This window comes from Staurois parvus, unplaced genomic scaffold, assembly GCF_062004578.1.
Source record: "Staurois parvus isolate SC_StPar_1 unplaced genomic scaffold, SC_StPar_1.0 ptg000230l, whole genome shotgun sequence".
NCBI lineage: Eukaryota > Metazoa > Chordata > Amphibia > Anura > Ranidae > Staurois > Staurois parvus.
In genome coordinates, this window is record NW_028318026.1 from 3,643,841 (window position 1) to 3,670,127 (window position 26,287).

Below are 26,287 nucleotides of genomic sequence, written 5' to 3' on the forward strand. Positions count from 1 at the left end.
TTGTATAGTTAGGACCACAGAATATCGGGGTGCTGCGACGTGGCTCTAGTATGTATTTGAAAATGTTTGCTAACTAAACCCATTTTTAAACACATACTGTTAGACAGGTTAAGTTGAGCTGAGAACTCTCTTTCTTTTCTTGACATGCATTGCCTGTCCATGTGTTCCTTGCTGTAAAAGACAGTTACGGGTGAAGGATATAACCCAAGGTTGATCCCATTATTGAAAGATCCACTACCAATGGCAAGAAGGCACTACAACTGTGCTAAGCTCACTTTACCTGTTATGCAGTCACCTACAGCCAGACTTGGCAGGCTTTTACAAGTCTTGTGAAAAGGACTGTTGTCTCTCCCATATGACTTGGTTCAACCCTCCATGTTGAGCGGGCAACGCTGGCAGTGGGATGGGAGAGATAGTGGTGCTGAACACATTCACAGGTTCACAATTCTGGCCATTTATAGTATCCTTAACCACTTGCCTTCTGTGCACTTTCACTCCCTTCCTGCCCAGACCAATTTTCAGCTTTCAGCGCTGTCGCGCTTGACAATTGTGTGGTCATGCAACACTGTACCCAAACCAAAATTTTTATCATTTTTTTGAGACAGAGCTCTCTTTTGGTAGTATTTAATCACCGCTGGGTTTTTTTTTTATTTTTTGCTAAAAAAAAAAAAAAAAAAAAAAAGACAAAAATTTCGAAAAAAATGTTTCTTAGTTTCTGTTATAAAATTTTGTAAATAAGTAACTTTTCTCCTTCACTGATGTGTGCTGATGAGGTGGCACTGATAGGTACTGGCAGGCATCATTGATGGGCACCGGAAGACAGCACTCATAGGCAGCACTGATATGTGACACTGAGAGGCGACAGTGATGGGCACTGATAGGCGGTACTGATAGCCATTGACAGGCAGCACTAATGGGCACTGATAGGCGGTACTGATAGCCATTGACAGGCAGCACTAATGGGCACTGATAGGCGGTACTGATAGCCATTGACAGGCAGCACTAATGGGCACTGATAGGCGGCAGTAATGGGCACTAATAGGCAGTACTGATAGGCATTGACAGGCATCACTAATGGGCACTGATAGGCGGCAGTGATGGGCACTTAAAAAGCAGCACTGATAATCAGTGCCCTGATTATCAGTGTAGATGTTCCCTCTGAGGAATGCTGCTTGCCGGTTCTCCTTTCCTCACACGCTGTCAGGGTGAGGAAAGGACTGCCAATAACCAGCATTTCCCTTTTACATGTGATCAGCTGTGATTGCACACAACTGATCACATGGTACAGCGTATGTCATCGTCTCTTTACCGCGACTGGTGATCCGCTGTGTCTGAGGGGCACAGCGGATCACCGACTGCGGTAAAGAGCCGCAGGCGCAGCTAGAGTGGGAGGACATTATATGACATCCTCCCAGAACAAGAGAGCTCCCGCCCATCTGTCATTTCCCTATACGGTGGGTGGGAGGCGGTAAATGGACCGCTTAGACATTTATAAAATAAGGACCAGGTAAGTAAAAAAGCAGACAGGTGGCCTCCTGTGTAAGTGTTGGCAGACTCTGTTCCCTCAAGTCATTGTAAAGTAGATCTAAACACTAACTAAATGACATTTAGTTTGCTTAAGCACTGTATAACAAATAAGATTTTCACTTTGTTTTCCATGCTTTTTTGTATACTATATTAGCGTTGCTGATCTCTGTCCTATTTGAGCCACTTCCTATCTATTTGCATTTGCTCCATTGTCAGCTGTACATTATTGCTCCACACAAGTTCATCGATCATGATGGACCCCATCTGCACATTATATTTAAAATTAAAATCAATTAAAAACAAACATTCACTGTATCAATAATCCTATGAGGGATCTGGGTTACAACACCGTTTTTTTTTCTTTTTGCTATCTGTGACCCACCATGAAGATTTCCCTTCACTTCCTGTTACATAGATAAAACAGGAAGTGAGAGGAGATCCCTCCAAAGTGAGGGAATCCTGAGGTGTCACCAGAACTAGTGTTTCCATTGGAAGATTTCCCCTCTTTTACTGTTCAGGCGTCAACCTAAAATGTAGTTTTTTCTTTTACTTTCGATAATAGTAAGCAGGACAAAAAAAAACAATAAAAAAAAACAAACAAAAAAGGAAGGTTATACAGTGGGGCAAAAAAGTATTTAGTCAGCCACCAATTGTGCAAGTTCTCCCACTTAAAAAGATGAGAGAGGCCTGTAATTGGCATCATAGGTAGACCCGAACTATGAGAGACAAAATGAGAAAAAAAATCCAGACAATCACATTGGCTGATTTGGAAAGAATTTATTTGCAAATTATGGTAGAAAATAAGTATTTGGTCAATATCAAAAGTTCATCTCAATACTTTGTTTTATATCCTTTGTTGGCAATGACAGAGGTCAAACGTTTCCTGTAAGTCTTCACAAAGTTGGCACACACTGTTGCTGGTATGTTGGCCCATTCCTCCAAGCAGATCTCCTCTAGAGCAGTGATGTTTTGGGGCTGTCGCTGGGCAACACGGACTTTCAACTCCCTCCAAAGATTTTCTATGGGGTTGAGATCTGGAGACTGGCTAGGCCACTCCAGGACCTTGAAATGCTTCTTACGAAGCCACTTCTTTGTTGCCCGGGCTGTATGTTTGGGATCATTGTCATGTTGGAAGACCCAGCCATGTTTCATCTTCAATACCCTTGCTGATGGAAGGAGGTCTGCACTCAAAAAAACAGCCCCAAAGCATGATGTTGCCACCCCCATGCTTCACAGTAGGTATGGTGTTCTTTGGATGCAACTCAGCATTCTCTCTCCTCCAAACACAACGAGTTGTGTTTCTACCAAACAGTTCTATTTTGGTTTCATCTGACCATATGACATTCTCCCAATCCTCTTCTGGATCATCCAAATGCTCTCTAGCAAACTTCAGACGGGCCCGGACATGTACTGGCTTAAGCAGGGGGACACGTCTGGCACTGCAGGATCCGAGTCCCTGGCGGCGTAGTGTGTTACTGATGGTAGCCTTTGTTACGTTGGTCCCAGCTCTCTGCAGATCATTCACTAGGTCCCCCCGTGTGGTCCTGGGATTTTTGCTCACCGTTCTTGTGATCATTTTGACCCCACGGGGTGAGAACTTGCGTGGAGCCCCAGATCGAGGGAGATTATCAGTGGTCTTGTATGTCTTCCATTTTCTAATTATTGCTCCCACAGTTGATTTGTTCACACCAAGCTGCTTGCCTATTGCAGATTCAGTCTTCCCAGCCTGGTGCAGGTCTACAATTTTGTTTCTGGTGTCCTTCGACAGCTCTTTGGTCTTCACCATAGTGGAGTTTGGAGTGTGACTGTTTGAGGTTGTGGACAGGTGTCTTTTATACTGATAACAAGTTCAAACAGATGCCATTTATACAGGTAATGAGTGCAGGACAGAGAAGCCTCTTAAAGAAGAAGGTACAGGTCTGTGAGAGCCAGAAATCTTGCTTGTTTGTAGGTGACCAAATACTTATTTTCCACCATAATTTGCAAATAAATACTTTCCAAATCAGCCAATGTGATTGTCTGAATTTTTTTTTTTCATTTTGTCTCTCATAGTTGAGGTCTACCTATGATGCCAATTACAGGCCTCTCTCATCTTTTTAAATGGCAGAACTTGCACAATTGGTGGCTGACTAAATACTCTTTTGCCCCACTGTACGTACACACACACACACACACACACACACACACACACACCTTAGGAAAGGAAGAGGGAGAAGGTAAGAAAAAGCAGGTGGGGGGGAGAGGCAAAAAAGATCAGGAAAGACACTGTTCATAATTCAAAATTCATACCTTTGGAGTCTGCATGTGTAACCAAGATATCCAATAAACCTTTTTCCTGCTCACTATTGAAAAGCCATCTCCTTCTTTGGTGGACAGACTAATCTTTTGATGATTCATACTCTAAAAACGACTACTGTATGTCCCTACCTATGGCATTCTACAAAAAGCTTCACTATACTGGTGTGAGTTGGACATATTAAAACTCCATTTAGCCACGTCAGTAAGTTAGAAATTAATTACCATTAATATGAATACATTTAAAAACAGATGCCATATCAGGCTTCTTGTTAGCCAATACATTATACGGTAAATGTATATGCAAATATGGAGGTATATGGAGGTGACCTGTCTTAAAATTTACAAGTGTAATGAATGACCTCAGTTTTTAAGAGCAATTAAATTAAGAGCATTACACATTCTCCCCCCATTATAAAAAGGATGTAAAGTGTCAAGGTTGGTGTTAAATGTACTCAAATACAGAAGCATGATTTCATGCTACAAGACAGCACGCTGGTTTTGACATACAGCAAATTTCAAATGAAAAGGTCACTTTTGTTATCCATTGTTTTAATTTCCAGTGACATCTGGTTTAAGCACCATCGCCATAATTAGATAAAAATAAGCTGACACTCAAATTGCTGAAAATGAAAAGCATAAGAAGTCATAACTCACATTGAGATCCTGTTGTTCTAAAGGAGCCTATATGCCCTACTAAACGCCCCAGTAAACGATGTATGTAGTGTTCTCGCTCTCTGTGAAGGAACACATATGGATTGGAGGCTAAAAGGTAAGTGTGCTTTTCTGCAGAGGGGCCCCATTTATCTTACTGGTTGTATTAAGGAGGACCTTTCAGTAACTCTCAACTACAGATCTGCATGAGTCCTCAACAAGAGTATAATCCATCCAGTGGTGTATTTTGGTCTAAATTGGAGCCAATGGTGGCAGAGTGATGGATAGGGAAAAATAGTCTAAGGTTTTCCATGATCACAAATGTGAGGGGAGGACAATATGGCCATTCAGGCCCCCTGGGAGACTTGTACCACCATGGCCTCCAGGAACTAAAACAAAAGCAGTGCAGACAAGGCACAGCATGAACCCCTGAGATCTAAGGATGTGACCCCCCCCCCAAATTAAAGGACTACAAGCCCTAGCATGTACCCCTGCAATCTAAGGATGTGACCCCTTAGATCTCACGGGTTCATGCTGGGACCTGTAGCTCTTTACTAGTTGGGAAGGAACGGGGGGGGGGGGGGGGGAGGTCACATCCCTCAAAAGTGAAGGACTACAAGTCCCAGCATGAACCCCTGAAATCTAAGGATGTGACCTCTCCTCACATCCCTATGAGGGTGTAATCTGTCCTCTGCTGTCAGCTCATCTGCTATCCTTTCTGTATATGTCTCTGCCTGGCTCCCTCAGTCATGACACATATTGTTCCATCCCCGTTGCCTGGCCACACCTCAAAGACTCAAATCCAGTTCCCTTCCCTCTGAGCAATGCTGCCACAGATGCTGGAGGAGGTGGGCAGTGCTAACCATTAGGAGCTGAGGAAGAGGAAGCAAAATCTTCCTCTGCTCTGAATGCAGAGGCCTCAGGCTTGCTCTGCTTTAGGTTATGGAAGATCATTGGTTGCTAGCCACCAGGCAGTCCTAGCAACCAGGGAGTAGTAACACCAGTGGTAGAACAAGCAAAAATGAGTCTCTGACGTACGGGACACCAATACTTGATTACTGTCTGAGTATAGCAGTGCTGTGTTGGCCTTTTTTGGGGGCATCAGCTCGGCTTGTGTGTCCCTTCTGCCTAGGGGCAGCGCTGCCCCCCTGCAAAATGCTGCCCTAGACAAACACCTTCTTTGCCTTGTGGTAGATACGCCCCGGAATTTATCGAAAAATCTCTCTCGATCTGATCATTAAAATGGAGTCTTTCAAGCCCAGTGAAGTGTTTTTGCCTAGATAGAGAGAGCACTATCCAGTCCACTACAGGTATGTTCCCACAGTATTATGATTGCAACATTGTAACAGGTCACAAAGGGGATGTATATTCAGTTGCTTGGGTGCATGTAAACGTCCCTGAACTCAAACGGTCTGTGTTTGGGGGAGATGCACTTGGACGTCAAATTGGGATCAGCGGCTATGTCCAGGTAGTCCCTGCATCCCAAGAGATGTGAATAGCACTGCCTAAACAAGCATGTACAGAACACCTCTGCAGGCAAAACATGGACCTCACACTGCTGTACGCTCAAGTACGCCCGTGTGAACGAGACTTAAGTGCTCTATGTCTCCTTTGCAGTAATTCCTCTAGATAATGGTTCTCTAGACCAGGGCTTGAAATTTCCACTCGCCTGCTCGCCAATGGCGAGTGGAAATTATGGTGGGGGCGAGTGTGCCCCCTAGGGCCGTCTTGCTGAGCAGCCTCGGAGCTCAGGCCGGATCTGTCATTGGCACTGGGAGCCGTCAGACTGCTCAATAGCTGAGCACAGTGAAAGCAAAGCAAGGAGTGTGTGCTATGCTCTCTGCCTCCCCCTAGGGTGCAGTACTCAGATCTGTGAGTGAACAACGAAGTACTGCAACTTTTTATGTGGGGGGGGGTGTACATGTGTGTGTTTGTGTGTCTGTGTGTGTATGTACAATTGTACATGTGTCTGTGTGTTTGTACATGTGTCTGTGTGTGTACGCACGTGTGTGTGTGTGTACGCACATGTGTGCGTGTCGATGTGTACGTGTGTGTGTATTTCTGTGTATGTACATGGATCTGTGTGTATGCGTGTCTGTACGTGCCTATGTGTGTATACATGTGTCTCTGTGTTTGTCTGTACATGTCTGTGTGTGTTTGTTGGTGCAAGTAACTCTAAGGCCTGGCTAGTAGCTCAGGACTTGAAATTTTAAGTCCTGCTCTAGACAACACATTAGCAATTTCTAAACTTTGGTTTGTGTGATCCTAATTTTTGGCCAAGTCATGAATGTATGAATCTACAGTTAGGATTATTGTAGACCAATACATTTATCCATAGAAAAAAATATATATATATATATCACACCCTGGTATAATCCACAGAGGTAAATTTTTTGGCCAGTAAAAGGCATTCCCAAGTTTATGTCAACTTCTATGCACTGTATGCAGGATGTAGATGGTGGAAGAATAGGCATTGCAAGGAATCATTTATGAGCCTGGGTTCTTTGGATTGGTGCAGAAAATCAAAAAAAAAAAAAAAAAAAAAAAAAAGCACAGGAAAGGGGGGGGGGGGGGGGGGCGGAGGGGGAAATGAAGCTGTTCTTCAGTTATCTTATGAAAGATTAAAAGTCAGCAGCTGCAAAAACTGCAGCTGCTGACTTTTAATAAACAGACACTCACCTGTCCCACGATCCAGGGCTGTACTCACCCGGCTGGCTTCTTCACCACGCTTTGGTCCCGGACGCCAGCATAATAACTGTGGGTAGCCAGCCATGACTGCTTTCGGCTTCACAGCTGGCTACTTAATGTGCATGGTCCCACAGCATTCTAGGAACTGTGATTTATCCAAGAAGGCTGCAGGGGGAAGGAAGGGGGCTGAACTTTCGCTCGGATTGTCGGCGATCCGACCAGAGCAGGTACCTGTTAAAGTCAAGAAAAAAGAAAAAAGGAGCAGTTGGGTTGTGAATTCTCACCTTAAAGTGGAACTTCACCCAAAAAGGGGAAGTTTCATTTGTTTTCCTCCCCACCCCACCCTCCACTGCCACTGGTTTTCACAGGTACCCGCTCCCACTTCCAGTCAGATATGCTGCAGCGATCTCTGACAAGGAAGTTCAGCCCCCTCCTTAGCCCTCAGACTTTTGGGACACTTTCAAGGTCCCAGAAGACTGTAGGACCACTCACAAAGTGCAGTGTGCTTCGCACATGTCCAGTAGGAAACAGTCTGTGAAGCCACAAAGCCTCACTTCCAGTTTCCCTTACTGAAGATGCCAACACCCGCACCCGAAGCCAACTGAAGAATCGGCTCGCATGAGGAGATCACTGGATTCCTGTACAGGTAAGTCAGCAGCTCCAGTATTTGAGCCTGGAGCTCTGCTTTGAGACCAAGAGGGAAGGAAGGCAGAAAAGAGAAAAGTGACAGTGGGAATGCTATGGGGGACAAAAGACTGCCTCATTTACTTTTTGCCCTGGTATGCTAGTAGCCCCACAGCACTTGAATCCAAGTGGCTAGGGGTGCCTCGGGTCTATAAGGAACCTGGGACGCCTCTGCTAGTTTCTCCAGTTCACCAAATCATCTATTCAGCATATTTCTGTGTGGGAAAACACGCCTTACAGATGGCAGAATGGTGGCCCAGATCTTTTGGTACACAGACCCCCGAAGTCTATCTACTGTGACCTCCATAAACAAACATTTTAAAGATGGTTTAGCTTTGAGACACCAATTTTAGTTTTATACTGAGAACAAAGTTCCTCATAAAATATATATTAGCCTCATAATTAAAAGGCAAGCAAGATGAATTCAGAATAAACCTCCACAGCAAGGTGAGTCTCTGAATGTATCTAAGTCAATGAAGCGTTTAATTAAACTTTTACATTTTGCTTAGGGAAATGTTTGTTAGTAATTTGATGTCTTTGAAGTGATAACTACAATCACTCTCATATAATGTTGAAGGACCGATGTGCTGCAAAGTGAGATAGGACTTTCAAACAGATAGAAAAGTAAGTGAATCAGACAGTAGAGGCATCTAACATAATGGACTCCTCATTCAGCTTAATAACACAAAGCTTATAGAGACACAAAATAACTCTTCTGGGAAGCCAACTTATTTTAATTCTTTAGGCCAAAAGCTAGCATTGCATTGGTGAGATGTGGCTTACCTTGTATAAATCACAAAAATGTTAAAATATGAAGATTTACATATATAACCTAATCTAACTATAACGCTCCAACTATGGTTGCAGCATTCAGTTCTAGGTCAAGTCTGCCAGTAAATCTCCAATTCCATTTGCAGAAATGCAGCCCCAGGCTTGCAAGGAACCTGCTTCACTGTTGTCTGCAGACAGACACTCAATGTATTGCTCTCCAGCCCTTTGGCGAACAAACTGCCTTCTGCTATAGCTAAATATTTCAAATTTTCACTCATCGGTCCAGAGCAACTGCTGCCATTTTTCTGCACCCCAGTTCCTATGTTTTCATGCATAGTTGAGTCACACTTCTTCCATGAAGACCACTTCTGACCAGAGTTCACTGGACAGTAGATGGTGTACCTGGGTCCCACTGGTTTCCACCAGTTCTGTGCTGATGGCACTGCTGGACACCTTCCAATATCGAAGGAAAGTAAGCTTTGGTGGTATTTGATCACTTGTGCGGTTTTTATTTTTTGCGCTATAAAAAAAAAAAGGGACCGCTGATTTTGAGAAAAAAAAACACAATATCTTTGACCAGAATTTATGCTGGTTTGAAGCCAAAGGGTAGTCACACCAAATATTGGTTTGATTTGATTTTGATTTTTCTTCTGTTTGCTCACTTTGCACATTGATAAAAATAAACAATATATATTGTTGAAAGAATTCTTACTTTACAGCATTTCTTCACACCTGTCTAAATCATTTGCACAGTAATTCTATAATACTATTACTAATAATAATAATAATAATGATGATGATAATGACGACGACAAGCAGTCCCTGTCATTCCCGAGACCAGTCATGGATGGAGTTTACCTGCCTTCATTTATGTAAAACCTTTATCCCAAAAGGTTAAAAAGAAAAAAACCACAACAACAAAAAATGGTTGTTGTGACGGCTTATAAAGTGTTAGCTAAAGTTCAAGTTTAATTTGCGAGTCAAATCAATCTAAATCTGCTAGTGCTTCTAACTCTCCCCTCTCCCCAGACAAACAATGCTGTTGTCCAATGGTGTCTCTGTTGCTCCTCCATTCAGAGTGAAGACACCCTAAGACAGGAAAGTGTGTTATTGGACAAATCACTAGGTGTAAAATTAGAAAGTCTAAAAGCAAAAGCACTTTTGTTTCTTTTTAATCACTTGCTTTCTGGAAGATTTACCCCCCTTCATGCTATAAAACATACTCCATTAATAAAAAAATAATCAAATCTCTTAATAAATCCCAGTAAGTGCATATTGATTGGATTGTGTGAAAGGTTTTTTTTTTTCCTATACTAGTAATGGCGGTGATCAGTGACTTATAACGGAACTGCGATAGTGCGGAGGCCTATCCAACACTTTGTGGGAACTAACTGCCACTGACATCACCAGTACCATTATTACAGTGATCAGTGCTAATAGGTAATATGCACTGTCAGTGTACTAATGACAGCGGGCAGGAAGGGGTTAACATCTAGGGCAATCAAGGGGTTTCAGATGTGCCTAACAAGTAAAAGTTTCAAGATGGTGGCAGGAGCAGACATGCGTTAGGAGCTCCTGCGCTCCTAGCCCCAATCCGCTGCCATCCGGGCGGCAGCGGACCCCAGCGGGGCCCCTAAGACACTCCCGACCCCGCCCGCCCACCAGGGAAGGCTTCTGGACCTTTTCCTGGAGCTCCGGGAATCGCGGCCTACCCGCACACCTGAAGCCGCGGCCTCAATTTTTGCCGCGGCTCAGCCGCGACCGGACGGCATCGCCGGACATCCGCCCGGACCGTCTCCGCTCTGCCCACTGGGTCCCACCAACCTGCCTGCCTGCCCAGGGCCCTCCCCATCAGCCCTGGGTCCTCGTTGACTACCCTGGACCACCAGGAACCGGCACGGCCTCACGGTCTCCCTGGAGCCCTCCCTGCTAGCTCAGGGACCACCCCAGATCGCCCGCGTCCAGCCGCTGGCACCCTGCCGCCACCTCGGGGCACCCAGCATCCAACACCCAGCGGCCCGCACCCAGCGATCCTGCTTGGGAACTGCTTTGGGCCTCCCAGCACCCTGCGGGCTGCCCTGCACCCTGCCCCAGACCAGGGACCTTTCCAGGACGCCGCCGCACCTCCGCTACCTGCACCGAGAGGGTAAGCCTCCCCTTTGGGGCACCTACCACTGAACTGCCCAAACCCTATCCAATTCGGCGGAGCCAAGCCTACCACGCGGCCTTACCGCTCCCACCGACGCAGGGCCCCCAGCACCCCCAGTCGCTGGCCCACAACATCCACCTGCGCTGCTCACCTCACCCACGGATGCTGAGCCAGACTGCGACTAACCCACTCCACCTCCAGACGTCGGTCCTCACCACCTCCTGCCAACGGCCCCTCTACACCGCCTAACGCCGGTCCCTTCATACACCACCTGATGCCGGGCCCTTCAGCACCATCAGCGCCTCCCGACGCCGAGTCCTCAGCGCCTGGCCCTCAACATCCGCCTGCGCCGGCTCACTTCATTCACGGACGCTGAGCCTACTACAGATGCCAACGCCTAGCCTACTCCACCTCCAGACGTCGATCCATACCACCTCCTGATGACGACCCTTCCACTCCTCCCGACGTCGGGCTCTTCAGCACCATCAGCGCCTCCCGACGCCAAGCCTTCAACACCTGGCCTCAACTTCTCCGGTCTCCAAGCCGCCAGCATCACCAGATGCCGCGCCTACTGCACCCCAGACGTCGTGCCCTACGACCCCTCCGCTCAACGAACCACCGCACCCACTGATGACATGCCACGGACACCAACCTACTTCACCCGCAGACTACTACCAACCAGCTGCTATCCTTGCTGCCCTCCACTCTCCCTCTCCCCTCCCAGAAGAACTCAATAGTCTCCTCCACAGCGCTTCAGACGCTCTGCTTCACCATCCCGAACTTGCACCCCCTCACCTCCCATGGCGTTTCGGACACTTCGCTTTGCCATCCCTGACCAGCACCCCTTCACCCCCCTGACCTTTCCAGCACCCCGCTCACCCCAACATGCCGCCCGCGCTCCTCCTCCTCCTCCTCCTCTCCTCCATCCTTAAAACCGCCTCCCTCTACCCGCCCACCCCCACTAAGCAGCTCTATATCGCCCCCTCGCTTCTCCCCTCTCCCCATTACGGCACCCACCACCTCCACCTGCTTCTCCACTTCCCCGCTGACCCACTTGCCACCACTTCCAGACCCACACGCTCCTACACCTCTCGTTCCCATGCCACCTTCCTCACCCTCCTCCTTCTCATATCAGCTGGAGACATCTCCCCGAACCCTGGCCCCTCACCACCTCACCCCCCCCCCCTAGAGCACCCCCTGCTCACGCCAGCCAACGCGACCCCCTCAACCTCATACATGTACCCCTCCTCCCCATACCTATCCTCCCTCTCTCGGTTGCACTCCTAAATGCTCGTTCGGTTTGCAACAAACTTACCGCTATCCACGACCTCTTCATCTCCCGCTCCCTAAACCTCCTAGCAGTCACCGAAACCTGGGTACAGGCCACCGACTCCACTTCCCCTGCGGCACTCACCCATGGAGGTCTCATCTGGACCCATTCGCCAAGACTGAGCGATCGCAGAGGTGGTGGTGTCGGCCTGCTCCTTTCACCGCTGAGCACCTTCCAGGTCCTCCCTAACCCACCCTCTCTATCCTTCCCCTCCTTTGAGGCGCACTGCATCCGACTCTTCTCACCCACCCCCCTAAGGATCGCAGTGATCTACAGACCTCCTGGGTCCATACCCCACTTCCTGGACAACTTCGCCGCCTGGCTCCCCTTCTTCCTCTCCTCTGAGCTACCGACCATCATCCTCGGGGACTTCAACATCCCCATCAATGACAACAACCCGGCCACTTCCCAATTCCTCCACCTAACCTCCTCCTTTGCGCTCACACAGCACACGCAATCCTCCACCCACATCGGAGGGAACACCCTGGACCTTGTCTTCTCCCACCTCTGTACCCTCAACCAGTTCTCTAACACCCCCTTCCCTCTCTCTGACCACCACCTCATCACGTTCTCCATCTCCCCTTCCCCCAACTCCCCCCCCCAAAAAACGCCAAACCATCACCAGCTGCAATCTCCGCAACCTGAACCCGGCCCCCCTCCACTCAGCCGCCAACCGCCTACACGACAGCATCCTCCCACTGTCATGTCCTGACATAGCCACCACCTTGTACAACGACTCACTGTCAGCTGCCCTAGACTCTCTGGCACCACTAACCACACGCATCATCAAACCCAGGCCGCTTCAACCATGGCAGAATGACAGCACTAAACGCCTCAAACGTCGCAGTCGCGCACTGGAGAGACTGTGGCGCAAAACCAGGTCCCCTCACGCATTCTCCCTCTACAAATCTGCCTTCCGCACTTACACCTCCTCTCTCCACGCCGCCAAGCAGGCCTACTTTGTTAACCTAATCAACACCCTCTCCTCCTGCCCTCGCCGACTCTTCTCCACCTTCAACTCCCTGCTCTCTCCCCCCCCTACTCCACTCAGTACCTCACTCACCGCCCACGAGATTGCCACCCATTTCCATAACAAGATTGACACTATCCGTAAGGACATTGTCAACTCGCAATCTACCTCCCCACCTAGCCTCCCCACCCCCGTCACCCCTTCTCCCCCCTCCTCTGCCCTCACAACCGCACTGCCCTCCACCACTCCCAAGGTCCCGCCCACCGTAACCCCCCCTGCACTGCACTCCCTCAGCCCTATCACTACTAAGGAAATCGTCAAGGTCCTCTCAGAAGCCCGCCTCACTACCTGCCCCCTGGACCCTATCCCCTCTCAACTCCTCCGGTCACCCCCCTCTTCCCTCATCCACTCCCTCACCCACATCTTCAATCTCTCCCTCTCTACTGGCGCATTCCCCTCCCCCCTAAAGCACGCACATATCACCCCCATCCTCAAAAAGCCCTCCCTGGATCCCGCGGACCCCAACAACCTCAGACCCATCTCCCTGCTGCCACTCACCTCCAAGCTCCTTGAGCGCATAGTCTACGATCGCCTAAGCGCCCACCTTATTGACAATAACCTCCTTGACCCATTACAGTCCGGCTTCCGTCCCCTACACTCCACTGAAACTGCCCTCCTCAAAATCACTAACGACCTACTAAACGCCAAAGCCAAGGGTGATTACTCTGTCCTCCTTCTCCTGGACCTCTCTGCGGCCTTCGACACAGTTGACCACCCCCTCCTCCTTAATAAACTACTCTCCCTTGGCATCAGAGATACCGCTCTCTCCTGGTTCTCACCCTACCTATCCCGACGCTCCTCCAGCGTCACCTACAATGGTACCACCTCCCCCTCCCTCCCCCTCTCTGTTGGGGTCCCCCAAGGCTCTGTCCTTGGACCCCTTCTCTTCTCCATCTACACCTCCTCCCTGGGCACACTCATACACTCCCATGGCTTCAATTATCACCTCTATGCTGACGACACCCAAATCTACCTCTCCACCCCTCTCCTCACCCCCACTATCTCCGCCCGCATCACTCACCTCCTAAATGACATCTCAGACTGGATGTCGCTCCACTTCCTCAAGCTTAACCTCTCCAAAACCGAACTCCTCGTCTTTCCCGCTGCCCACACCCCCCCCCCCCCAGCCTATCCATCACCACCACCAACACCACTATCATTCCCGCCCCGCAAGCCAAAGTCCTTGGCGTCATTCTTGACTCGAACCTCTCCTTCCTCCCTCATGTCAAATCACTTGCAAACACATGCAGGCTCCATCTCCGCAATATTGCCAAGATACGTGCCTTCCTCACCCCAGACACCACCAAACTTCTTGTACACTCACTCATCATCTCACGCCTTGACTACTGCAACTCTCTTCTCATTGGCCTACCCAAGTGCAGGCTCTCCCCGCTCCAGACCATCCTGAACTCAGCGGCCAGACTCATCCACCTCACCACCCGCTCCACCGGCTCCCGATTGCCCAACGCATCAAATTTAAACTTCTAATCCTGACCTACAAAGCCGTTCATAACACTGCCCATGACTACCTCACCAACCTGATCCAAGTACCACCCTACCCGTACCCTTCGCTCCTCACAGGACCTCCTTCTATCCTGCTCCCTGGTCTCCTCCTCCCATGCACGACTGCAGGACTTCTCCAGGTCCTCCCCTATCCTCTGGAACTCACTGCCCCAATCCATCCGACTGTCGCCTTCCCTCCCCACATTCAGGCGCTCCCTCAAAACCCATCTCTTCAGGGAAGCCTACCCCACCCTCACCTAACGGCCATCCTCCCTCATTCCTCCCACCACTTCATCCCCCTCAGCCACTTCATTCTCCTCAGCCACTTCCTATTGCTCCACTACCCCCTCCCTCCTAGATTGTAAGCTTGAAAGAGTAGGGCCCTCTTACCCCTCGTACGCTGTCTGTTTTTGTTGTACTGTGCCATGTATTGTCCCCCCTATTGTACAGCGCTGAGCAAACCCTTTGGCGCTATATAAACTCGATGTAATAATAATAATAATAATAATAATAATAATAATAAGTATTTGTGTGTGTACTGTGTGCTGCTTTTACTGGGGATCTAGTTGCTTTCACTCCCTGCTTGGTAGGGAATGAAAACTAGATCCCCTGTCACTGAATACAGCTCTGTGAGGTTTACAGGGCACCGGCGGTCAATCACTGGCAGGTACCTGGTGATCAGCATGTGCTGTGACAAATCACAGCACAGCTGAGCGGATAGGTGCGCACGCCTCCTTCCCGGAAATGCAGACTCACACACAGACATATACATAATATATATATATATATATATATACATACATATATATATATATACACACACACACACACACACACACACACACACACATATATACACACACGCGCGCGATTCTATGTAGCAGTAAAGCTACATGGGGCGGTCTGCAGCTGGTTAATACGAGTAATGCAGGGCTAACATCTATGAAGATGTAACATTTCCACCAGAATCCCTTTTAAATACTGTACTTGAAACCAAACTACACATCATATCAACACTGCCACCTAATGGAACATACTGTGAATTACAATGTAAAGTTTCATCTATAACTGTCTATAATGGGCTCTTCTATTAGAATGTTTCAGTATTACTGGACCTTCATCAGTTAAACTACACTTTTTTTCACAAGCGCTTCAAGAACTATTAGTGTTATAACTTTTGTCTTTTTTTAAACTTGCTATGTTATAGATTGTGTATAGACACCTTTTACAGCACTGTTAATCAAGAATTAAATTTACATATGAGCTTGGTAACCAGCATATTGTAGAAGTGTGCTACGGTGATACTAATAAAAAGTGTTTTTACATTTTTAAAGCATTTTGGAGTAAATCAATGTATGTATTAATAGCACAATTCTTTAACTTGTCAAAACATGGAATTAATTAGAAGCCCATTATTGAATGCAATGTTGATGTACATAAACAAAAATTGGTGCAGCGCTGAAAAAAAAAAATATATAAAAAAGTGCAATGCTCAAAATATTATTAATATGAAAATATTAAATACAAGTGATAACACAGGAGTGAATGAAGCGCTAGAATGAGTGCAATTAAACAAGTGCGGTTGTGAAAGTCATAAAGCAAAGAAAGTGTTCATATGATGGTGAGGATCTGACAAGCACCGGTCAGAAAATTGTGCTGCACACGAATCCTATTCCACAGGTGGTATCAAATTATTCCATGTGACTTTAATCCGTGCTCGGAATCGATCATTTTCACATACAAGTTAAAATCTGCATTTTTGGCTGGTAAATTACTGAGATCCCCCAAACATTACACATTTACTGAAAGCAGGGGCCCTGGAGAATAAAATGAGTGTTGCAATTATTTATGTCACACAATATTAGTGCAGCCATTTATCAAATGCAAATTTGCAGGAAAAAAAATACACTTATATGATTTTTAGTGCACACAAAACACAATATCATAACCATTTTTCGGTACAACATAAAAGATGATATTGCTCCCAGTAAATCGATACCAAACATATCAACATTTAAAATTGCACACACCTGTTAAGAGGACAAACTGCTGTACCTTAAGTTTTTTTTTTTTTTTTTAGAAAAACTAAACAAATGAAGGTACAATCATATGTGCCATTTTTGTTTTTTGATTTAGTTTTCGACTCATTTATGGCTGGCCTAAAACTGTTCATAGGTAACTCTTTAAAACCCTTTACAGTTATCAGTTTTAGAGTTAATCATTAATTATTGCCCTAGAATTATTCCTCTCATTCTAAAGTTTGAAGTGATACCTCACGTGTGGTGCAATCATATACATATGTCCACTGGACCTGTACGCACTTTTGCATTTGCATGGGTCAACTGTGGGGTGTTTTAAAAACAATTTTTCTTAATTTACATCTTTATTCCCCCCCCCATTTAAACTTTATTGCTATACCAAGGGGGCAAATTAGGGCTCTTATGTCTCCCCACTATCCAAAACAGCTGAGTGAACATGAAGGAAGGGGTGAGCCCAGGAAAGGGCACAGGTGGTGGTGGCGGGCGGCCCTTCCCAGCGAAGTAAAAGTGATCATTTTTATATGACACTGGCTTTGAAAACTGGAGCCAAGGAATGAAAGGATACAACCCCAAAAGTGGCAAAATACATGTTGCTTCTGGGTTCATTTGTCGCATGGGGGTGATGGGGGGGGAACAGATGTTCCCAAATCACCTCCTGCTCTAAATGGTACAGCCATTTGCAGGGCTCCCAAGGTCCCCAGGGAGAAAGGGAAAGCCCAGAAACCACTACTGGCTGGAGGGAAGGGGCACACCTTTAGCACACTATAAAAAAGTGTGTCTCGCTTTTATCTGAAAGCCCTTTGCCAGCTCAAAAAATCCATAACAAGTTCACGGCTGCAGCTGATGTAAGCTTGTATTATTCCCTGGAATACCAGGATGTTTAGAAATATACTGTAACTTTGTAGACAAGGAGATGAGTACCTCCTGCTATAGGGAAATAACACTCTGTCCCAGTCTCTCAGCCACATGCACCAGGCAGACTACGAGTAGCTGTGCAGACACACATTGAACAGGTGTAGTCCACGGTTTTCATCATCAAGAAGTGGATGCAAAGGAATAAGGAGCAGCCAATATTAGAGCAAGGGCATGTAGACAGGAAGAAGTCTGGCAAAACTTGGGCATGTTTGGGCCAAGATCAAAACCCATGTGTGGGAGTCCAACAGGATGTTTTCACCTGCACATGGCAATCCTCTACAGTCAGCACATAAAGCAATCGTAGTGGTACACGAAAATGAATATTCAGGATGCATTTGGCCTAAAACCGAAATGGACAGTTTTAGAAATAGGTTTCTTGTATACAATTATATTATATTCGACTTTTGAATTAATATCAGGAATTTAAATGAATATGAATTTATTTTCAGCACCTTACGGCCAATAAACTGCTTTTATACTGAGCAACTTTTGCAGTAAAAGAAAAAAAAAGTAAAGGAAGAAAAGGCACAATAAAAATTCATCCCATTAAATTCAATGTATCTTCATACTGCTCCGTTACGCTTCCCATGCGGTGTCAAAAATCCAGCTTGTCGCATTTTTGGCGAGAAAAAAACAACAACACACACACTCACCTCCCCATTGAGGTCTGGTTCGCACCAACAAGTTTTTTTGTAGGGATTTTTGCAGAAGCGCATTACAGTCCATTTAGTATGGTTTGCTATGGGACTCCCGCTCTCTATGGTTCATAACGGGGCTGGAGCAGCAGCGAGTGCCTGGAGGAGAGGCAGATGAGAGCTCCCCATATATACCATAGGTAGCGGCGCCCTCCTGTGTTCACTGACTGGACATGGGAGCACACCAAAAGGAAGATTAAGAAGTTTGGAGGTGCCACCATCTATTATGCTCAGAGTGTGATATTACCTCAATAGGGCAATTATTCATTGTTGCACCAAGTTGGAGTTTTCTCTTTTTTCACTTTAGTTGATTGTGTAAATTTTTTAGTGTTTGTAGTCCACTACCATATTTAGTAAAGAACACGATTTTGTGGTTTGGAGAGTTTACTTTTGCCACGAGTGACAACTTGTTTATCTATATTGTTTGTGTGTTATACCTCATATATACATATATATATATACACACACTATATACATTATATATATATATACACACACACACACTTTTTTTTTTTTTTCTTCTCTCTCTTTTACGATTGTTGACACATGATTTGCAGTGTGCATGACACATTATTTTTGCACAAACAGTTAAAGAGATAATGCACTATTTTTGTTTATATTTTTCGAGGTTCATCATCACTGGAATATCATACGTTGAATATTTACACGAGGTGTGTCTTGAAGGTAGAAAGAAAGTGATTGGAACATTTTGATTTTTCAGAGACATTTTTGGGACTATATTTATGTTTTGCATTTATTGATGTATTCAAGAATTCATTTTTAGGATTAAGTTAGAGTGTGGTTAAGATAAGAGTTCACATATTATATCACTTTAAAGGGTGCAAGTTTTTCTCTTTTCTTTTGGGGAAGGTTTGTATATACAGTTGGGAGTGTTCACATTTTTTATATTTGTTATGGGACATGTTCAGATCTATGATTTTTTTAAAGGATTTTTGGAAAGGATTTTCTGGAAAGAGTCAGACGTTCTTTAAATGCAAAATGTTGCGTTTTTGGTTCAACAGACTTCAATGGAGACGCTGCAGAAAATGCATGTAGGGCTTTAGATGCTTTTGCTGCATTTTTTATTAGTTTTTATGCACAAAACACATTTTAAAAAAAGTGTCAAAAATGTGCATGGAAAAAAAAAACAAAACACAAAATGCACTGTAAAACGGACAAAACAAAAACTGCATTGGTGTGAACCAGGTCTGAAATGAATTGAAAATGCAGCAAAAACGCAAGTGTTGTGTTTAATGCATTTTTAATCTGCCCAGCAACAAGTTGGCCATAAAGAAAAGAAAAAAATGCAAAAACGCATCAATCAAAAAAATGTGCATTCCAAAACGTACTGCAAAACGGACAAACCGCAAACTGCATTGATGTGAACTAGGTCTGAAATGCATTGAAAATGTAACAAAAACGTGTTGCGTTTTTGATGCATTTTGTGTTTTTAATCTGTCCAGCAACAAGTTGAACAAAAGAAAAAAAAAAAAAAAACTGCAAAAAAAGCATCAAAAACGTGTATGCAAAAACGCAAAGCGCACTGCAAAACGGACAAAACACAAACTGCATTGGTGTAAACAAGGCCTGAAATGCATTGAAAACCCATCAAAAACGCACATGTGTTGTGATTTGATGTTTTTAGTCACATGACCTATAAAAAACACACACCCTAAAATCGCGACAAAAATCGCGGGTACAATCACAGGCAAAATTGCAGGTTTTCAGCAGCCATTATTGGCACTTTTTCGCCTATTGGCAAAATGCCTGTCGCACTATTTTCGGCTGATACATTTCAACTGCTGATCTTTCGGTGCATCCCTAGCAATCAGTCATAACATTATGACCACCCACGATAACCCATGGAGGCATGGACTCCACTAGACCTCTGAAGCTATTCCGTGGTCTCTGGCACCAAGCCAACAGTAGGAGATCCTTTTAGTCCTGCAAGTTGCAAGATAAACCAGAGCGGTCCACTTTCTTCCATTGCTCCATGGTCCAGTTCTGATGCTCACGTGCCTATTGTAGGTGGTTTTGGCTCCGGACACGGTCAGCATGGGCACCCAGACTGGTCTGTGGCTACACAGCCCCAAACACAACAAACTGTGATGCACGTGTGTCCTGACACCTTTCTATTGGAACTAGCATTAAAAGAGAAGTATAGCCAAAACTTTTTTTGTCATACTTCTCATGTGGGTCACAGGGGTGAGCTTACTTGTGCCCTCCTAAGACCCAGAATCAGCTGACAGAAGGCTTTTTAGAATGACCTGAATTTGTCACACAAGTCCCTGTCAGAACCAAAAAGTGTCAGATTTTTTTTAAGTTTGGTGCAACATACTGACAAGAGGGATTAACACCAGAAAAGTGGTGCAGCAGCTTTATTGAATCCCCCCCCCCCAGTGTATTTTAACCCCTGCACGTCCAAGGGTAAAACAAATCTAAATGCCTAAGAACAAATTTTCAACTTTGACATGTGTTAGTAAAACCGTACATATCATCACAACTATTTTGTATATCCAGGTGAATTATACCTTGTTTTTTCAGGACAAATTGGGCTTTCATTTGGTGGTAAATGGTAATGGATATATCCTGATTTTTTTTATTATCAGAGGAAAACTGGGCAAAAATAGTAAAAAAAATTTTTTTTTTTAAATTTAGCTGTGTGTTTCTTGTTACTACCATCAAAGAACAACCCAAAATAAATTTTCCAGCTCTTGACGATTGCAGCGATACCATATATATTCCTAGATTGTAAGCTCCAAGGAGCAGGGCCCTCGAACCCCTCGTGTATTGAATTGTATTGTTACTGTACTGTCTCGTGTACTGTCTCCCACTATAATGTACAGCGCTGAGCAAACTGTTGGCGCTATATAAATCCTGTATAATAATAATATATGTGTATGTTATTTGTACCGGTAGTACAGCCCAGAAACAATAGTGCACATTTTGTTTTGCATTGTTTTTACCTAAAAACACACTGACACCAAATTTTTTTTTTTTTTTAATCCTGACCTTTGACCCTGACCCAAACAAACACTTACCCTGGCACTGAACTAGATCAAACCTTGATCTAGGTATTTTTTTTTTATTTTTTAATATGTATTTGTTTATTTTTTACAAACATTTTTTTTCCCCTCTATGCCAGGAGTTAGAGAGATACAATGTATCTCTCCCCTCCATTCACAGAGAGAGAAAAAAAAAGAAAACCACAAGGGGGCTGGGCTGTACAGAGACTGATTACTGTGATAGCCAATCAGAGGCTATCACAGCAATCATGTGACCTGGAATCGGAGATCCCGGGTCCTGATCGTTAGAACGGGACCCGGGGCTCTCAGTGACACCGCAGTCTTTGTGCTGAGAGTGCGCATATTTGTGTTACGCTGGCATCAACAGGTTAACAAGCACTATCAATATCCAGTTGGGTTGGCATTAACTTCTTCCTGCTCAAGGATGTCCTTGAGATTCAGTGGTTATACTGGGCAGGCCCAAACTGTCCATAGGGCCTTTGTCAGGTGGGCCGGGGCCGCCTCGATAGGAGAAGTGGCTGTGCGGCACAGAGGACCGTGCATTTCTTGGTTGCTCTATGCTCTGCTCGGCTGCCTCTCCTATTCACCACCTGCAGGCTGCATGATCTGGGCATACCTGTGCAAGCTCTGGGCATACCTGTGCCATTCCTTCAGAGCTCCGTGCTGCAGCCGGGACTCCCGTGCGCATGTGTGAGAGAGTGATGTTATTGCAGTTCAGCCAGTCAGGTGGCCAGAGTTCGCAAACCCGGAAGAAAGACCGAGCTAAGACAGAAGCCCTGTCAGCAGTGACAGCGTGTCGCTGGAGGACTCCGTTCTACGGCAAGTATTCCATAATGTGCCAGTATGCGATGCATACTAGCACATTATGGCATTGCCTTGCAGGGGAAAAGTATTTGAGTTTACTACCGCTTTAAAATGGAACTACACTGCATCTGAGCAGCACAAATCAAAAACACTATTGAATTCATTTGTATTATTCAACACAAACTCCTCCATCCATCCATGTCCCCATGCTTTATTTTGCTGAAAAATCACTTTGACCCCCCCCCTCCAGAATTTCTGGCCATGGCCATCTTAAGTAAGGGCAGATGAATTTACTTCCTGGAATCTGGAAGCCATCTGCCCTCAGCTCAGGCAGGAGGGTGTGCTTACCTGAAAAAGCACCTCCTTCTCTCAGAAAGACTCCTGGGATGTATGAGATTTTCCTAGGCATGGAAACCAGCAAGTAACTGAAGAAATGTAAAACACAGTTTTAAAACAAGTAAATGTAGTATATTTGCCTAGGTTTACTAAATTTAGCAGCATAAGGATTAAAAATAGCCAATGTTGACTGAAAGAGTGAAGTTCCGCTTTAAACTGTATTATTTTTTTAAACCGCTGCACAAATACTGTGTGACATAAAAAATTGCAACACCCATCATTTTATTCTGTAGGGTGTCTATGTAATATATATATATATATATACACACACATACATACATATATACACATACATATATATATATATATATATATATATATATGAAAATCCATTGAAAATAATGTCTCGGTTTACAAATTTGTTACGATTTTTTTTTTCGCAATATGAAGTGTATAATTTTTAAATGCAATTGCCGGCTTTTTTTTTCTTCACTATAGCTCAGAGAATTAGCTGTCACTTTCCCCGGAGCTAAAAGATACTTTGTTTCTTTTAACTCAGGGAAATAAACTAAACTAAAACTTGCTTTCTTTTTAGCTGGGGGTAAAGCGACAGCGGATTCTGAGCTATAGCGAAGAAAAAAACCCCGGTAATTGATTTTAAAAACCGGCACTGACCTATATTGATAGCGACCTTTTTTTTTTAACATTTTTCTGACCTCCGGAACAGATTAATCGGTTTTCAATGCATTCCTATGAGAAACCGAGTTTCGGTTTATGAATTCTTCACAATACAAAATGTCCCAGAGAACGCATTAAATTCGTAAACCGAAGTACACCTGCATAAAATGTTTGGGGATTCTAAGTAATTTTCTAGCAAAAAAAAAAAAAATCAGATGTTTACATGTAGGAAAGATGTGTCAGAACTGGCCAGGTAGGGAAGTGGTTAACCACTTGCCGCCCAGCCACCGCCTATAAACGGCGGCAGGGCGGCGCTCGTAGGCAAAACGACGTTTTAAAACGGACCTCCGCAAAACAGGTAGCCTGTCCCGCAGCGGGTGTCAGCCGCCGGGTCACGGCTGGTTTTTACCGGGCGTTTTCCCGCGATGAGCTGTTATCACTGAAACAGAGCAGAGCTGCATTGTTTACACACAGCCTGCTCTGTGACAGTTCCCCGACAAGCTGAAGAGGGAGAGAAGAATTTCTCTCACCCGATCAGCTCCCCCCCCCCCCCCCCCCCCCGTCCAGTACACACCCCCGCCCCCTAGTAAAACACTCCCCTTACACAGTAAACTCTAAATATGTTAACCCCTTCCTCCCCAGTGACATTAGTACAGTATCAGTGGGTTTTTTTTCACTGATCACTGTATTGGTATCACTGGGGATGTCAGTGACCCCAAGTCAGTTCCCCCCCAGTGTCAAAATGTCCGCCGCAGTCCCGCCATAAGTCCCTGATCGCCGCCATTATTAGTATAAAAAAAATTAAAAATCCCAGTATCTTTCCCGCCATTTGTAAACGCTATAACTTTCACGTAAACCAATTAATTTACACATATTGGTTTTTTTTTTAGCAAAGACATGTCGCAGAATGTATTTTGGCAGAAATTTATGACTAAATTTGATTTTTGCATTTTTTTTTACTGGACATGTTTTATAGCAAAAAGTCCAAAATATTGTTTTTTTGTCCTCAAAATTGTCAGCCTTTTTTTTTATAGCGCAAAAAATAAAAACCGCACAGGCGATCAAATACCACCGAAAGAAATCTCAATTTGTGGGGAAAAAAGGATGTAAATTACATTTATGTACCGTATTGCATGACCGCGCAATTGTCTGTTAAACTAGCGCAGCGCTGTATAGCAGAAAAATGGCGTAAATTGCAGCATCTATACCATAGTTTGTAGACGCTATAACTTCCACATAAAGCAATCAATATACACTTACTGGGATTTTTTTTACCAAAAACATGGAGCAGAATACATTTTGGCCTAAATTTATAACCAACTTTGAATTTACTATATATTTTTTATAGCTGAAAAGTAAAAAATATTGTTTTTCTTCAAAATTTTTGGTCTTTTTTTGTTTATAGCGTAAAAAATAAAAAGCGCACAGCTGATCAAATTACACCGAAAGAAAGCTCTATTTGTGTGAAAAAAAGGACATAAATTTCGTTTTGTGCAGCATTGCATGACTGCGCAATTATAAGTTGAATTAGTGCAGCGCCGAGTAGCAAAAAGAGGCCAGGCCAAGGGGGTAAATCCTCAGGAGCTCAAGTGGTTAAATGTAAACTCACCCCAAGGGGCACCTGCACAGTGACAGCTGTCATTTACCTCCAGGTGTCCGGCTATTGGACAAGGACTGGTCACATGACAGTTTGCCCTCAGCGTGCAGCGCCTCTTCTCGTACAGCCTGTTGTTCAGCTTACAGACAGGCGGGAACTCTTACCCTGATCCCGCACACCGCTCCCCCAGTCCTCAGGAGAGCCCTCCGGCCCAACATAGACACCAACGCCGCCATCCCTCAGCTACTCAGAATAGAGGTGATACAAAGGCACACAGCTTTATTCACACGGACGTTCTCGCACAAAACTTCTCCCGGGATCACGTTGTAATTCTATCACGTGACACAATACCAGTTTATGATAGACGGAGAGGTATGGAATGTCGGGCTGTGTTCAGACTGGGATTCTATTGGCTGGTTCCCCAACACGTGACCTGTGTGTGTGTGTGTGAACTGTGAGACTTGGTATGGGATCCTTTCCACACATACAGTGCAGAGGAGGGCAGAGTCTGAGAGACCTGAGTACCTAGTTCCACTCTTCGTCAGTTTCTCAGGATACATAAATGTGTGACTTTTAAACATAACTAAATAAAAGTTTAACCCTTTGTGAGCCCCCATTGCTTTTTAGCAACTTCTTCATCACCTTTTATGAATTTTAATTACATTTTTTTGGGCAAGAATCGTGAAAAAGGAGGGGAATGCACTGCAAATGCATGGAAATGTAACCATAATGAAGCCAAAACGCACAGCAAACATTACAAATGCATGTAAACGCACATGCAGGGCTGCATATTAAAGTGGAACTTTAGTCAGAAAATTAAAGTTGTGTTAAATTCATTTTTTTAAATTAACAAACATGTTATACTTCCTGCTGTGTGCAGTGGTTTTGCACAGAGCACACCCGATCCTCCTCTTCTCCTGTCCCCCAGCGGTGCTCCTGGCCCTTCCCTCCCACCGAGTGCACCCAGAACAGGCTACTTACTATGGGGGCACCCAAGCAGGCTCTCTCCCAAGCCGCTGCTCTGCGGGTCCATTCACACACGGCTGTGGCTCAGCCGAACACCTGTTCTTTCCTCATTGGCTGTGATTAACAGTCAATGGCTCCCGTTGCTGTATCAGCCAATGAGGAGGGGGAGTCCCCAGAGAGCCGCTGTTCTAGTGCACATCGCTGGATCGAGAAGTGACTCAGGTAAGTACTTGGGGGGCTGCTTCACACAGAAGGTTTTTTTACGTTTATGCATAGAATGCATGAAGGTAAAAAACCATGAACCTTTACAACCACTTTAAGACCTGCTTCATGCTAATGTGGTGCAGGAAACGCAGTGCATCCTGTGCGTTTCCCACACCACATAGCAATTGCACAGCGTCCATGTGATCTGGTGCTTGTGTCAATGGTAAAATAACAACACCGCAAAATAGATTGCAAAATGCAGTGCAGTTTCCAGAATTTACATTGCAGGGGTGTGAACACCCCTACCATCCAAATCAGGTGTGGGGAAAAAAAGGGCCCTGCACCCTTTTTGGTGTGGATGTAATTTGATTTGAGCCATACAAAATGTATGGCTGA

The 26,287-nt window shown here is 45.1% G+C and overlaps 1 protein-coding gene across 2 annotated transcripts in view; it reads right to left on the bottom strand.

Moving 5' to 3' along the window:
* DECR1 (2,4-dienoyl-CoA reductase 1) overlaps positions 1–25,074 on the bottom strand; it is an 84,879-nt gene extending 59,805 nt beyond the window's left edge. Inside the window, exons 1-2 of one of the 2 annotated variants that reach the window (XM_089679691.1) lie at positions 24,886–25,026; positions 22,459–22,535 (exon numbers count right to left, since the gene is read on the bottom strand). Coding sequence is in view for 1 of the 2 variants with exons in the window: in XM_089679690.1 (XP_089535816.1) it covers positions 24,886–24,957 (72 nt within the window). In the remaining variant the exon portion in view is untranslated. Of the gene's footprint in view, positions 1–22,458; positions 22,536–24,885 lie in introns of both variants that reach the window. The other variant, XM_089679690.1, reaches the window with a different exon arrangement.
* Between the last annotated feature and the right edge of the window lie 1,213 nt (positions 25,075–26,287).